This window comes from Drosophila mojavensis, unplaced genomic scaffold (genome assembly GCF_018153725.1).
Source record: "Drosophila mojavensis isolate 15081-1352.22 unplaced genomic scaffold, ASM1815372v1 contig_74, whole genome shotgun sequence".
NCBI classification, from domain to species: Eukaryota; Metazoa; Arthropoda; class Insecta; order Diptera; family Drosophilidae; genus Drosophila; species Drosophila mojavensis.
Genome location: NW_025318899.1, coordinates 5,899,613 through 5,913,448, shown reverse-complemented (window position 1 = coordinate 5,913,448; position 13,836 = coordinate 5,899,613). Strand labels below are relative to the sequence as shown.

The following is a 13,836-nucleotide window of genomic DNA, read 5'->3' as shown; positions in this document are numbered from 1 at the left end:
CACTGCAGACCTTGGTCCCTGGCCAGCAGGCAGCCCAGATAAAAAGCAGCTCAGCAGTTCAAGTGCAGCTGAAACCAAATGAAAACTTTTTCACATAAGCGAAAATAATAAACAAAAAATAAAAAACAAAAAGATGGTTATCCAGCGCAGTTGGAAGATTCTAAGCGATGCGGCAAGCACAGCGAATAACAACATCAACAACGATGCACAACAACGTTCACCTGCAGGATTGCAGGGCACTTCCTCCTCGGATGACTCCGACTGCTCCAATCAGACAACACACTCCATGGACACGCGCGTCGCCAGTCCCACGAAACACATCGAAACGGAGCCAGCGACAACAGAGGCAACTTTACACAATGGAACGGATGCCACACTGGTGCGTAGCCGACCCTCAAGATACTCCTCAATTAATTTGTTTTGTAGATATATCTTGCTTTATTTGATACATAATTGACATTGTATTTGTGTTGAGCAAAATATACTCCATAGTTACTGGAACTTTAGTTTTTAAACTTTGTTTGTGTACCCCTGTAAAGGCTCCACAGGTGAGCCCATTAGTTAGTTACTTGTGGTATAGAGAGGATAGAGCAGCTAATCCAGTTGACTATATCTAGGCATGTTATCATATGACAGCTCTAAGGAGTATGTATAAAGAATTCCTGCGTTGGAAAATGAATAGCATAGAGCTGAAAACTATATAGTCTAAGAAGTCCGGTATCCATACACGTGTGACTTTTATTATACAGAAACATCCTTGCCGAGTTGCTGAAATTCTTTGTCCTCTGTACAGCCTCTAGCAGTGCTTAATTAACTACCCTTATCCTTCGCCTCTCCACAGAAATATGTAACCACCCCTGATATGGCAGAGACAATGCTGCAGCGCATCAGACAGCGTTACAATGGCGTCCACAACATGGAGAGCGGCGGCAGTGCAGAGTCGGCAATGCGAGCTCTGGAGTTGCTGCGCATCAGCGTGCAACAGGCTTTCGACACGGAAGTCAATGACATAATCAAGCGTTATATGAACGTAAGTAAGAGCGATATTTACCATATATAAACATCATCAATCTCAATCATTTCTCAATTCAGAACTACTTCAAGCCCGCCTTTGGTAACATCAAAGAGAATCTCGGGCAGCATGCGGTGAATGAGGAAACGCTGCAAAAGATGTCCTCGTGTGCTCTCCTGGAAAATGCCAAGGCACAGTATACGAATTTTGTCCTACGCCAGCCACGTCCGATTGGCGCAGCAGCAACTGTTGCTAGTGAGCAGCAACGTTTGGCCCTTAAGCGACCTGCAAAGGCGCACGATTTGAGCAATAGCAAAATGTTTGCCAACAATTTGGGCTACGCCGTAGCTGCAGGCAAGCCAATGCCAGTGCCTGCTCAGCAGCAACAACAACAGCAGCAGCAACAGCAACAATTGCAGCTTCAGCAGCAGCAGCAGCAACAACAGCAGCAACAGCAACAGTTACAACTGCAACTGCAACAGCAGCAACAACAACAGCAACAGCTGCAGCAGCAGCAACAGTCGCAGACATTGCAACTACAGCGAACGCCTCTCATTAGCGGACCTTTGCCCACACCTGTGCGTCGGCAAATCTTCTGGAACACTGCACAGATCAATACGACCACAAAATTTGTGCTGGACGTGCAGGCGAATCTCGCCTTTGGCTTCAGCATTGACGGCAAGGAGCTGGGTGGCGCCCGTTTGGCCAGCAAACATCCAGAGATCATACGCTATCTGCCCGACGCCGAGGATCGCGAATGGCTGGCGCAACGTGGCATCATAGCCGCCGAGAATCGCAGCTCACGCTTTCTGTTTCTCATTTACGACGAGGTCTGCCGGCTGCAGCAAACGCATGATCTCTATCGGCACAAGACCAACATCGATCTCAGCATGATGCTCACGTTCAATGTGACGGAGACAATGATACAGAAAATGAAATTGTTCTTTGTGGACTTGAATATCAAGAGTCGCGGCCTGATAACCAATTCATTCATAGTGGCCAGCAATCAGCAGCAGCAGCAGCAGCAGCAGCAACAACAGCAACAGTTGCAGCAGCAGCAGCAGCAGCAGCAACAGTTGACTGGCAACAATAGCCACTTACGCAATGCGCTGCTGCAAGGCACGCCCGTTCAGCCGCAGCTGCCAACGCCAACGGCCAGCGGGGAGGAGTCTAAGGAGCTAGGATCTACATCCGCTGCCACGCCCTGTTTGCAGGGCACCGTCGTGGGCAGCAGCACCACCAAAGGCAAACTGATAGCCTCCAGCTCAACTCTGAGCTCATCGCATGCTACGCTTACAGCGCTGCTCAATCAAAGTGGAGCCGGCAACAATTCGGCGCCCAGCAGCAACAAATTCCGGAACTAATATGCTTCGATTTGCAACGATTGAAATAATCAAAAGTTTTTAAGTTTTCTAGTTCTAGTTCTAGTTGTAGCTGCAGCTGTGCCAACTCCTACTATTTTCGTCACGCTATCATATCGCATTAATTGGTACCATCGACTAATCATTTGGGTGCGAATGCAAAAAGCAATTTCGAGCTATTCAATAAGATTACTAAAATGTATCATAAATAAAATATAAAAGAACTTAAACTGGAAGAAAAATATATACATATATAAAATTGATAAGCCATAGATAATGTACTTGGAAGTGCTGCTTGAGTATCAAGTTGAGTTGACTAAGCTAAATCAGAAGCGTGTGCTCATCAAGCATTGCACGAGGACCTCTCTATGCGATTTTCAAGAATTTGATGAAGGTTAGCATATAACCTGACTGAATATGTATGATGATGGGCATGCGTAAATTTATGTCTAGTAAAAGCAGCTGATAGCCCATTCTTGGGGCCTCTCTTTGCTGGGCCTCAATTGCCATTCGCTGAACACTTTCTAGCTGCCTCTCTTTGCGCTTCTCATGCATATATTTAACGCATATTCAATTGAAATTCATATGCATGTGCAGCTGCATATAATTTTCTTGCTATTTGCCTTTTGGCTTAATGCCAAGTTAATCACTGAACCAATATGCCCTTTCGCTCTGAGTGTAGCGAACAATTCTCTATGCGTTGTCTAGCGCATGCTTCACTGGGGCATTTCTCCATATCTCAAGTGTTGCTGTTGATCTCGTTGTTGCTGTCATCGTGAAACTGTTGTCTATATACACACACACATATATCTATCTATATATATATATATATAGTATATATATGTAACATATTGTTTATAGCTATATATATTTGGCAATGTGCTTGTGTGTGTGTGTCTGTGAGTATTTGTATGAAGAGCGCAACGCATCGCATTATAGCTGGCGATTCATGCAGCTTCCATAGGCATCTCCCTCTTTGCTTCTATCCATCTGCTGGTTTGCTGCTGTTTTTCCTGTCTGTGTGGAAAACCACTATACGGTTCACATTCTGACTGTCCGCCCGACTGCCTGGCTGGGTGGCTGACTGGGTTGCCTTGCTCGTCGTCTTTTAATTTTGTTTTTGATCGCGCTTTTACAGTTCTTTCTAAAAAACAATAAAATTCAGGCATCGGGCGTGGAAATGTGCTACATATACCGAAAATGTACGTCTCGTATTCGTGCTTCGTTCGCCACGTATTTGCATATGTATTTGTGTATTTGTATGTGTATCTGTGGCAAGTTCAGCGACAGTCGATCTGAATATAATTTTCTGCGCTATATTTTGGAAAACGCAGCCGCATTGCTTTGTAGTAGGCACGAATACTCCGTGGTGTTCACTTCGAGGAAAATCTCTCAGATCGATCTATATTTTAACTGTAGAACAACAGCAACAACATGAGCGCCGTGGTAAGTGGATAGTGGATAAATCGAATTGAAAGCAATTTAGTAACGAGATCCTGCCGTAGGATGAGGATCTGACACCCGAGCAAATTGCCGTGCTCCAGAAGGCATTCAACAGCTTCGATCATCAGAAAACTGGCAGCATACCCACCGAAATGGTTGCCGATATTCTGCGTCTGATGGGTAAGTGTATGGAGAAAGAATATTTAAGCAGCCTGGAACTTTTATTTTCATTGGTCTTACCACTTTATAGGTCAGCCCTTCGACAAGAAGATTCTGGAGGAACTGATCGAAGAGGTCGATGAGGACAGTAAGTATTTTTTCGATTATAATATAAGATCATGAAATATGATTATTGGGTGTTGTTCAGCTACTCAATATACCTGATAATAATTCAGTCACTTTTAATGCTATCGTAAATTCCAAACGCGTTATTTAGAATTATAGGCGAATATATTTTGTTATTTTATTGTATGATTATATTGTTTATAGTCTTTTTTTTTTTTTTTGCAATGCAATGCAAAAAGAGACAAACAAAAGATTATAATTTTGTTAATTATAGAGTGTTCTCATAGAGTGTATATACTTAATAATTTTATTAATGACTATAATCATTTTATATATAAAAACTAAATTTACCGTTTTTTTATTATTTGTTTTCGCGTATAGAATCTGGTCGCTTGGAATTCGGTGAGTTCGTGCAATTGGCTGCCAAATTCATTGTGGAGGAGGATGCTGAGGCCATGCAGAAGGAGCTGCGTGAGGCTTTCCGTTTGTATGATAAGCAGGGCAATGGTTTCATTCCCACCACCTGCCTGAAGGAGATCCTCAAGGAGCTCGACGATCAACTGACCGAACAGGAATTGGACATTATGATCGAGGAAATCGATAGCGATGGTTCCGGTACAGTTGATTTCGATGGTGAGTATGCTATAGATACATGGATACATATGTATGTATCTCATGGAATCATTTCTAATAGCTTGCGAAAAGCGCCCACGTAAACACCAGCATGCACACACACACACATATACTCACACACTCACACAGGCTCGCACACCCACAATTTTGTAGCGTTCATAAATTAATTGTAAACATCAGCTAGATGTTCTATATGACAACGCAGTTCGGTTGATCTTGAGTTTTCGATTATGACAGCCTGATCGTTATTTTTTTTTGGAGCACATCGATGCTATTTATAGGAACTGTGACAGATCTACATTATATATATATATACGTATATACCAATATAAATTAATGTGAAAAAAAGCAGAACTATATTAAATATATTGTATATATATATATGTACGAATGGTAGTGCTGCGAAATATTTAGTGTTTGAAGTGAAGTTAAAGGAAGATAGAAATTTATAAATAAACATATTAAAAGTAGGAGCAAATATTTTTGTTAGATGTTTCAAAATAAATCTAATTAAAGTCATTTGTATACAAAACTAGAAAATATATTTATTTTTTAAATAAATAAACTAACCTTTTTTTTATAAAATTCATTTCATTTAAATTCAATAAAATAAATATATAACAAAAACGGAAAATCTGAAAGAAAATAAATAAATGATATAATTTAAATTTTTTAATAATTTGATAAATTGATTATATTTTCTTTTTATTTATTTTTTAGAACTAATTTTGTATTTTTATTATTATTATTTTTTTTTTGAATAATTTATTTTTATTTTTATTTTATTTTTATATATATTTTTGTTATTCGCTAAATAATTTTTTGGGTAAGAGTATACAAGGGTCGATCATTATACATATATATTTATATTTTTATTCGTTTTTAAATACTTCGATTGTAGATTGATGATAAATGAAGATAGAAAGAGGCGAAAATTATATTTAGTTTATTTAACTGATCATTAATTAAACCTCGTTTCCATGCACATACACACATACACATACATATATAAATACTTCTAGTTCTGGCTTTCGTTTAAATAATGTCTGTCATTTTGTTTAACTTACAGAATTCATGGAGATGATGACCGGCGAGTAAATAAACGCAGTCCCAAGATCCACAAGTACACACACACATACACACACAGATACAGTTACACTGACACACGCACACACAAAGAACATACACACCCTGGCACACAGACACAAACACAAGCACACACATACATCTACGCCCGCCCACCTGTTTGAGGGTGGCAGTGGGGCGCACACGTTTATTTGTTTATATTTGCACACTTGTTTCATCTCTCGTAAACAAATCCACGTATTTCAATTGAAATCCACAAATTAATAGAATTAAACACTTTTGTACTACTTTTTTATATGAAAAAAAAAAAGAAAATAAAAGCAACAAAAACTGTGTATGCAAAACCAAAAACAAAAGAAAAAAGAAAAGAAATGAAAAGTAAAATAAAAAACAAAAACAAAAACAAAAAACAAAAAGCAAAACAAAGGCAATTTTGTAAACGTTTTATGGTTATGCTATGCTGTCAATGCCAACCGCACAGTTGGCTGATAAACGCGGCTATCAGCGAAGAGCGCGCACCTAAAGAAAGCTGACGAAAAAGCAACAACAAAAAGCTCGTCGATTTTTTTTAACTACGTTAGCATTACATATAAAAGCGCGCTCGCCGTTGACGTTGGCCTCGACGCAAACGGCGCTGCTGCTGTTGCTGTCGCTGTCGTTGCTGCTGCTGTTGTTTGCTGTTGCTGTCTGCTGCTTGCTGCTTGCTGCCTGCTGCCTGCTGCCGTTGCCATTGACCAATTCGCCCGCTCGACTTGGCGGCGTTTTTCTTGGGTCTCTGTCGGGTTGGTTCAGTTGCTTGGCTGTGGCTTTTGTGTGCGCTTGCCGTTAGCTGCCAGCCAGTGTTGAGCTACGTCCGATCGTACGTCGCGTCCCCCCACCTCCCTTCCTCCTACGACTCACTCAACGCGCGCGCTAACAAATTGTGTGTGTTTTTGTTTTTGAGCATTTTTTTTATTGTTATTATTAATATTAAAGATCGTGCGTCTCGTCTTGTCTCGTCTCGTGATAATATTAAGTAAAGTGTTTGCAATTGATAATAAAATTCATATTTATAATAATAATAAATAAATATTTAACATAGCAAAATGCCGCAGAGGTAATTTTTTTACCGTTATTTATTTATATGCATGTGTGTATACATCATAAAAGACGTGCTTGTTTGTTTTGGCATTATGGGTAGCTTAAGAATGTGTTAAAAACGCCGCCGACGACTTTTTGGTGTCAATAAAATTTATGGCCGCATAAATGTTCAAATAGGTTTCATTCTTTCTCTCTCTCTCTCTCTCTTGACATTGGCTTATCAAATTGGCGAAAACAAAAAGAACTCTGATAAAAGGAAAAATACAAAAAGAACTGTTGGGATTTGAAAGAAACTATGCGCGTGTTTTTACCTATACATATGTACATATATGAATATGAATATGGATATGAATGTGTATGAGTGTGTGTTTGCGTTTGTGTGCAAAGCGTCAGCAAGCTTTTTAGCATAGCTTGATAAGCGATTTTGTAATTGTAGCTAAAAAGCCAATGCCATATTTTAAGTAAAGTGCTGACACGCGCGCTGTGGGAAACCCGCATTACATGTAATTCAAGGGAAACGGGTAGAAAGAGAGAGAGATTCGCTTGCAACCAAAAACCAGGCGCTATAGCGTCAACAGCTGCTCCGATGGATGGATGGATGACTCATTCGACAGCCATAACAATAACAATAGCATTATTGCAATTAGCACTTCACACTGAATCAAATCGAAATCAAACACAAATCTATAATGATAAGGTGTTTGTTATTTTTCTGTGTGCGATCGTAGTGACAAATTGGTTAAAAAAATATCAACGTGTTATTTGTGAACATATCTTTTTGTTCAATAATTTGCAGCTCGACAACAAATTGGTCATTCCAGCCGCTACATCGACAGCGTAGTGGGCACTACCAGCACCATGTGCTTAATTCGGTGCCGGAGACGGCTGTCTTAACCACCCCTCCGCCTCTTCGAAAACGTAAGTATTATCAACACTAAAGCTTTGCTTGAATTTGAATTTAACGCGCGCAAGTTCAACATTCGCATGTCAACGCACATTCGCTATTGATACCTAGCGATAAGTCGATAGACGGTATTATAGACTAATTTTTGCTAGCCAGGGCTGCAAACGTAAACTTGTTTATGATATATAATTACATTTTTAATAGTGTTAATTCAATCAATAATTGTGAGTAAATCAATGGCAATTACTTAAAATGAATTAGTGCATATTTTAGATAATATGCAAAAACCTTGCGAATTTTCAAATTTGTTTGTCTGCTAGCGATGACACTGAATGACACAAACATATCGCAATATCGCTTCAAAAGATGCGTTCGCTTTTGTTTGTTCATTCATGAACAGCAGCAGTTGTTAAATATATATACACTCAACATATCCAATAACATTTACAGCGCTCTCGTTGCAAATTACTGGCGTTGGTGCTGCTGCTAACAACGGTGGTGCTGCAGCATTAGCTGACAAAACCAAACGGAGATACATAACAGCCCGCAAGAAGGCCAAAAGCACAATGAAAATGCTTGTCGTTGACACCGAGCGAGAGGAGGCTCTAAATTTGGTATGTATGTGTGCAAATATGTGTGCAAGTGTTTGTGTGTGTAATTAAAAATCCATTCGGCCAAAAATGCAATGTAATTAATCAAGTGTGAAGTGTATGTGCTTTAAGTTAATTGATTATTGATTGTTTTGTCTCATTTCATGTTCTTCCTTTCTTCTCTCACCGAAATGCCGATATTATTGATTTGTACATGAAACGTGCCCCGTTGTTCTTTGTTTTTGGGCTGACGACGACGACGACGCCGCTATCGCAAAATACACACGCACACGCACACATATACGCACGCCCACAACAATCCCGCATTACAAACATATTTATATATATGTACATACATATATGCAGCAAATTGAATTCGAGTGGGTGCTGAGACAGGAAGTGCATGCGATACTAAAGCAATTGAGAACTATACTTGTGGTAAGCTCTTATAATAATATCCTTATGCAATACAATCAGTCATAAATATACATATCTTTATATATATATATGTATTTATCATAATTTATTTATCATGTAGGAATGCGCCCATCGATTTCCTGTGCCGCTGTATGATAACGAGGGCAAGAAGACTGAAAAGTTCATACTCAGCGTGTCGCCCGATCAGCTGAAGGCGGTGCTAACCTTAACGGGCGATGCGATAACCCAGGCAGTAGGCACCAATCATACATAAATAAGAGTATAAACAAAGTAATTAAGCCTCCACTTTGTTTTTTTACAGGATATTAGCTTTAAGCTGTGCAAGGCGCCCAGTCAGACGCAACGTACCTCAATTACACACGATTCGCCGTGGAAGCTGCAGCAGGTGCAGGATGCTGCTAATCATCTGCAAACAGCAATCAATCACATTGACGACGTTGATGACTCTTATCACTTCAAGTGAGACTGTTTGGTGTTTGCTTTAAATTTCTATATTTATAATTTATTGATTGTATACACGCAGAACCTCGGATGAAGTGCTTCATGTGATAGGCAACATTTTGGATGCGCTGCAGCGTGGACGCAACAGTTTGCTAGTGCCGAAGAAGAAGCCAATTGAGGAGCTAATCAAGGGACGCAATATGAAATCACTTGTGCCTAACCTGCCCGAAGATTTGGCCGTTAGTTTCTATCTGCAGAGCCACAAGCTGATCATAGCCGTCTATCAGCTGTTAAACAATCAAGGGACAATGCAATTTGATTCTCGCCAAGCGGAAATCGGTGTTCAATGGCTCAATGATGTACTCCTGCTGCTGATGAATGGCCAGAAACTGTGTCAGCAGCTGAAAGACAAGGTAATACTGTTTCCTCCATTCCCTGTCCCTTCTCTAATTGGAGCACAAACCTAAAACAGTTTCCAATTTCGGCTGCCAATTGTAGATGCCAAGTTTAATTTGGCTATTTGGCAATTCGCCATCATCATGATGCAGTTCTTGACTGTGACGCAAGTTGCCAATTAAGATACACACAAAATACATATATATATTTATTTATATATATATGTATATATATTTGTAAATACTTATATATATGAATAGGGTGTAAAAATTCATAGAAATGATTTATGAACTATTTTTAATATTTGATTTTGCTTTTGCGCTTTTGCAGATATCCGTGTTTTCAGTGTACAAAGATTTTACAGTTGGTTCGCGTTCGCCATCAGCTTTATCGTACTGAGTGGAAAGGATATATGTGTTTGGCTGAAAAGGATAAACAATATAACAACAATAATAGCTTATAATGAAAACGTACTTGTAATAGTTAAAGTAAATAATGTTAGTTAAAGAATTGCTCTTTGTGACCGCATACCGTAATACCTATTATATATATACTGATATATATATATATATATAAAGAGTTATATATACACCTAACTAGTTTAATGAACACACAATCAACATTCATATGTTGTTCATCGCGCGACAATTGATTAGTATAGAATTTGTTTTCATTGCTTCATGTCACACTCCAATTTATGCATCTAAATGCAATAATGTAACTAAAAGAAATGCTAGATAATTATTAATGATTATTTATAGTTTGTGCGCAAAAGTGCGTACATTAATATTATAATGATATACTATATAAATATATATTATGATATAAAATTCAAGTCAGTTAGTACTTAACAGATTGATATCTATATATATACACAACATGCATACATACATACATTAACATTATTAACCTTACGATTTGAAACTGAACATGAACATTAAAATATATTTACAGAATAATGTTGTAATAAACAAAACCGAAATGTGAACAGAATTTTTAATTATACTAAACACCATTTTGTATTCCATGTATATGTATGTGTTGTTAATGTTTAAGCGCGCCTAATCTAATCCAAAGTCATTTGTATCAACGGCCTTTTACTTCTCGTTTACTTTATATTACTATATGTATATATATATTTATAATATATATACTATACTATATGAAGAGGGATGCAACGAAAACAATTACCAATGTACTTACTGAATATTGTAATTTGCCTGTGTAATTAACACGATTCGTATGGAAGATGAAATTTATTTATATAATCTCTAAGCGTATTTAATGTCCATATTCATTTAATTGTTGTTGAATAAAAAATTGAATTTTACCAAATTGACAAGTGTACTTTTGAAATTTGCGCGCTGTTTTGCTTGAAATCCGATGAAAACTTTGACGATCGCTGAGCTCTCGTGTTACTTATCGATGAACATACGTTTTGACAGGTGGCAACGCTGTCAGATCGCTTACAGCTCAGCCCGTTCGTTGTCAAGTCGTCAAACAGTTTTAAGGCGGCAAGCAAAGCAAACCGTTGCAAGCGACGGATCAAAACAAACAAACAATTTTTCGTGGTAAGTGCAAATCGGTGTTTATGGGAATTTCGTGTATTGAAAGTGCAATGGTCTATGTCTAAAATGCAATTTACGTTGCTAAAAGCAACTAAAAATCAAAAGTCCAAGTGCTAAAGCCCAGTCACTGTGCGCAACCATTTGACGCACGTATGTGGTAATAGACGCGGAAACCAGTTCGTTGTAATTATTTGATGCTAGTTCGTTGTTGTTATTTCTGTTGTGTGGTAATCACAGCTAGCCCAGCGTCAAGTCCAGCAGCTACTCTTTGATTAGTAGCTTTTTGCTCAGTTGCTGCTGATGCCGCTGCCGCTGCTGCTGTTGGTCCAAAAGTGTTGAAAATGTTGACCCTGGCCAAGTAACACACAAAGAGGAAGCAAAGACAAAACAGCAACAATTTCAATGATATTTCTATTGCGAAATATGTATATATGTAGTTAAAAATGCATTAATGTTCATTTTTAAAGGTGTAACGGTAATTTCATAGAGATCATACTTTGGCAAGAGCTGTGCTCCTTGTGCGAGTCTAAATAACTGGCGCCCTCTCGATAATTAATCGCATTGTCTTCATTGAAATCCTTCGATAATTGGTTTTCTCTCAGTGGACTACTTCGATAGCTAATTGGAAGGTTCTTAATAATTATTTTGTATAAAAAAGTTTGGCTTCATCTGGTTTGAATCGCTGATCTGGTTAAAGCTGCGCCGCGTCTTTATTAACATAACAAAGCTGCACGTAAGCCATGCGCTATAAAAAACCACCAAGTCATTTGAAAACGGCTTTGTTGACCCCGGATGAAGGTCTCTGCCGAACCATGGCTATCTGCTTTAGTTATGAGAGCGCGAATGAAGGCTTGTTTTGATGCACTGCGACCCGATGCTTGGGTAATTGAAGCAGCGTTTTTTTTATGACACTCGCTTGACCAACTCAATTGTTGCGTTTTTTATGGCTGCAGTGCATTTTGTTGTGCTTTTTAGCACATGGTTACTTAACGGAATTTCATTTCTTTGTTTTATTATTTTCTAGTAAGAGGTCGAGTTAGAGACATTAGACGCAATGGGCAGCAGCGACGGCGAAGTGGTGCTCGTGACGGGCGGAAGCGGCTTTCTGGGCCAACATATCATCAAACTATTGCTGGAGCAGCACAAGGAGCTGGGTATCAAGGAGATACGTTCGCTAGACATTGTGCCATACAGCAATAAGATTGGTCATCCGGAGACGCCGATGCTACGTACATTTGTCGGCGATATTGGAGGAGAACGTGAGAGTTTGAACAAAATCTTTGCTGGAGTTGAAAGCGTCTTCCATTGCGCTGCTGCAGTTGATATCTCATATCCGCCCAACTATGAGGAACTGGAGCGTGTGAATATAAATGGTGGGTTTGCTAGTCACTGCATTCAAAGATGGTAGATCTTACAATAATATATTTAAATATATTTATTGCTAGGCACTCGGACTGTGGTGGATCTGTGCATCCAGCAGAACGTGAAACGCTTGATTTACAGCAGCTGCACATCGGTGTGCTTTGTGCCCTTTAAGGGACGCAGCACCTTCTCGGCGGTGATCAACTCTACAGAGTTCAAGACGGACACGCCCACACTGGACAGCTCCAAGCTCTGGGAACAGGATAGTGAATTTCTGATTGCTGGCTATGCATCCAGTAAACTGCGCGCAGAAAATATTGTGCTCAATTCCAATGGAGCACCGCTTCAGAATCAGCTGGGTAAGCACGATATAGTCGACTTTTATCCATTTATACTAATAATTATTTTACTTAGATTATCTGGCCACCACTGCAATACGCGCACCTTTAACCTATGGCGAATGTGATCCACATTTCATTACCACCATCTTTGACTATTTGTCCACTCGCAATTGGGTCTTTCCGCGCGTTGCTGGCGTCGGCGGCAAACAACAGCTGGTTTATGCTGGCAACGTGGCCTGGGGACACATCTGTGCCTACAAGGCGCTCAAGGTGTCCAGCAAGGCGGTGAATGGATTACCTGTATTCGTCACCGACGACACGGGCATCAATGATGTCTCACGCTTTGTGCAGAAGATGGCGCTGCTGGGCGAACGCTTCAAGGTCAAAACTAGCTGGTGGTATTTGCCACACTTTCTGTTCTTCTTCTTGGCCATGCTGTGGGAGTTTGTCGTGCGTGTGGCCTATCCCTATACCAAATATCGCTTACGCTACTCACCGCGGGCCATTGCATCGTATACCTCATCAATGCTCATGTACAATCGTCTGCGCGCCTCCATACACATGGACTATGTGCCGCTGTATGATCCAGATACCAGCGCTGAGCGCAGCGCCAAGTGGTACGCCAAATGGTGGGATGCCAACAAGCTGGCCAAAAAGTCCAAAAAGTCGAGCTGAGCGTGTACTTGAGCTATGTTCATTATTAATGTTATGTAAATGCTAGCCTTTTGTTAATTCTTTTGTGTAGGAAAATTAAAATAAATCTGGGTGTTATCAATGTATATGCTTACATATACTAAACTGGTTAAGCTTTTTTGTTAGTTTTTTAATGAAGTCATTGAGGCACTGACTAGATGATTAACTAACTACTAATTATTGGTAATCCAGCTGGAAAATCC

General features: G+C 39.5%; 4 protein-coding genes across 4 annotated transcripts; all 4 read left to right on the top strand.

The window, feature by feature from the left end:
• The first annotated feature begins 124 nt into the window (after window positions 1-124).
• On the top strand, window positions 125-2,605 carry LOC6581526 (SUN domain-containing protein 2). Its single transcript, XM_002007218.4, has 3 exons — window positions 125-379; window positions 842-1,030; window positions 1,093-2,605. The coding sequence occupies exons 1-3, from the start codon at window positions 134-136 to the stop codon at window positions 2,374-2,376; spliced, it is 1,719 nt and encodes a 572-aa protein (XP_002007254.2). The 5' UTR covers window positions 125-133; the 3' UTR covers window positions 2,377-2,605.
• Window positions 2,606-3,706: 1,101 nt separating this feature from the next.
• Window positions 3,707-6,157, top strand: LOC6581525 (troponin C). The gene is made up of 5 exons (XM_002007217.4): window positions 3,707-3,819; window positions 3,879-3,996; window positions 4,067-4,123; window positions 4,483-4,734; window positions 5,804-6,157. Exons 1-5 carry the CDS (start codon window positions 3,808-3,810, stop codon window positions 5,830-5,832), a joined length of 468 nt encoding a protein of 155 aa, XP_002007253.1. The 5' UTR covers window positions 3,707-3,807; the 3' UTR covers window positions 5,833-6,157.
• Window positions 6,158-6,890: 733 nt separating this feature from the next.
• LOC6581524 (protein rogdi) lies at window positions 6,891-11,004 on the top strand. The gene is made up of 8 exons (XM_002007216.3): window positions 6,891-6,916; window positions 7,697-7,818; window positions 8,255-8,418; window positions 8,761-8,832; window positions 8,933-9,064; window positions 9,134-9,291; window positions 9,356-9,686; window positions 10,000-11,004. Exons 1-8 carry the CDS (start codon window positions 6,906-6,908, stop codon window positions 10,066-10,068), a joined length of 1,059 nt encoding a protein of 352 aa, XP_002007252.1. The 5' UTR covers window positions 6,891-6,905; the 3' UTR covers window positions 10,069-11,004.
• Window positions 11,005-11,110: 106 nt separating this feature from the next.
• Window positions 11,111-13,738, top strand: LOC6581523 (3 beta-hydroxysteroid dehydrogenase/Delta 5-->4-isomerase). The gene is made up of 4 exons (XM_002007215.4): window positions 11,111-11,240; window positions 12,262-12,610; window positions 12,683-12,958; window positions 13,014-13,738. The coding sequence occupies exons 2-4, from the start codon at window positions 12,292-12,294 to the stop codon at window positions 13,613-13,615; spliced, it is 1,197 nt and encodes a 398-aa protein (XP_002007251.1). The 5' UTR covers window positions 11,111-11,240; window positions 12,262-12,291; the 3' UTR covers window positions 13,616-13,738.
• The last annotated feature ends 98 nt before the right edge of the window (window positions 13,739-13,836 follow it).

Bases quoted from the DNA above. Each gene is read 5' to 3' on its own strand.
- LOC6581526 (XM_002007218.4), top strand. From the start codon at position 134: ATGGTTATCCAGCGCAGTTGGAAGATTCTAAGCGATGCGGCAAGCACA. The intron at 380-841 runs GTGCGTAGCCGA...GCCTCTCCACAG, and splicing joins ATGGAACGGATGCCACACTG to AAATATGTAACCACCCCTGA. The intron at 1,031-1,092 runs GTAAGTAAGAGC...TTCTCAATTCAG, and splicing joins TAATCAAGCGTTATATGAAC to AACTACTTCAAGCCCGCCTT.
- LOC6581525 (XM_002007217.4), top strand. The intron at 4,124-4,482 runs GTAAGTATTTTT...TTTCGCGTATAG, and splicing joins CGAAGAGGTCGATGAGGACA to AATCTGGTCGCTTGGAATTC. The intron at 4,735-5,803 runs GTGAGTATGCTA...TTTAACTTACAG, and splicing joins CGGTACAGTTGATTTCGATG to AATTCATGGAGATGATGACC.
- LOC6581524 (XM_002007216.3), top strand. The intron at 7,819-8,254 runs GTAAGTATTATC...TAACATTTACAG, and splicing joins CCCTCCGCCTCTTCGAAAAC to CGCTCTCGTTGCAAATTACT. The intron at 9,292-9,355 runs GTGAGACTGTTT...GTATACACGCAG, and splicing joins GATGACTCTTATCACTTCAA to AACCTCGGATGAAGTGCTTC.
- LOC6581523 (XM_002007215.4), top strand. From the start codon at position 12,292: ATGGGCAGCAGCGACGGCGAAGTGGTGCTCGTGACGGGCGGAAGCGGC. The intron at 12,611-12,682 runs GTGGGTTTGCTA...ATTTATTGCTAG, and splicing joins GGAGCGTGTGAATATAAATG to GCACTCGGACTGTGGTGGAT. The intron at 12,959-13,013 runs GTAAGCACGATA...TATTTTACTTAG, and splicing joins ACCGCTTCAGAATCAGCTGG to ATTATCTGGCCACCACTGCA.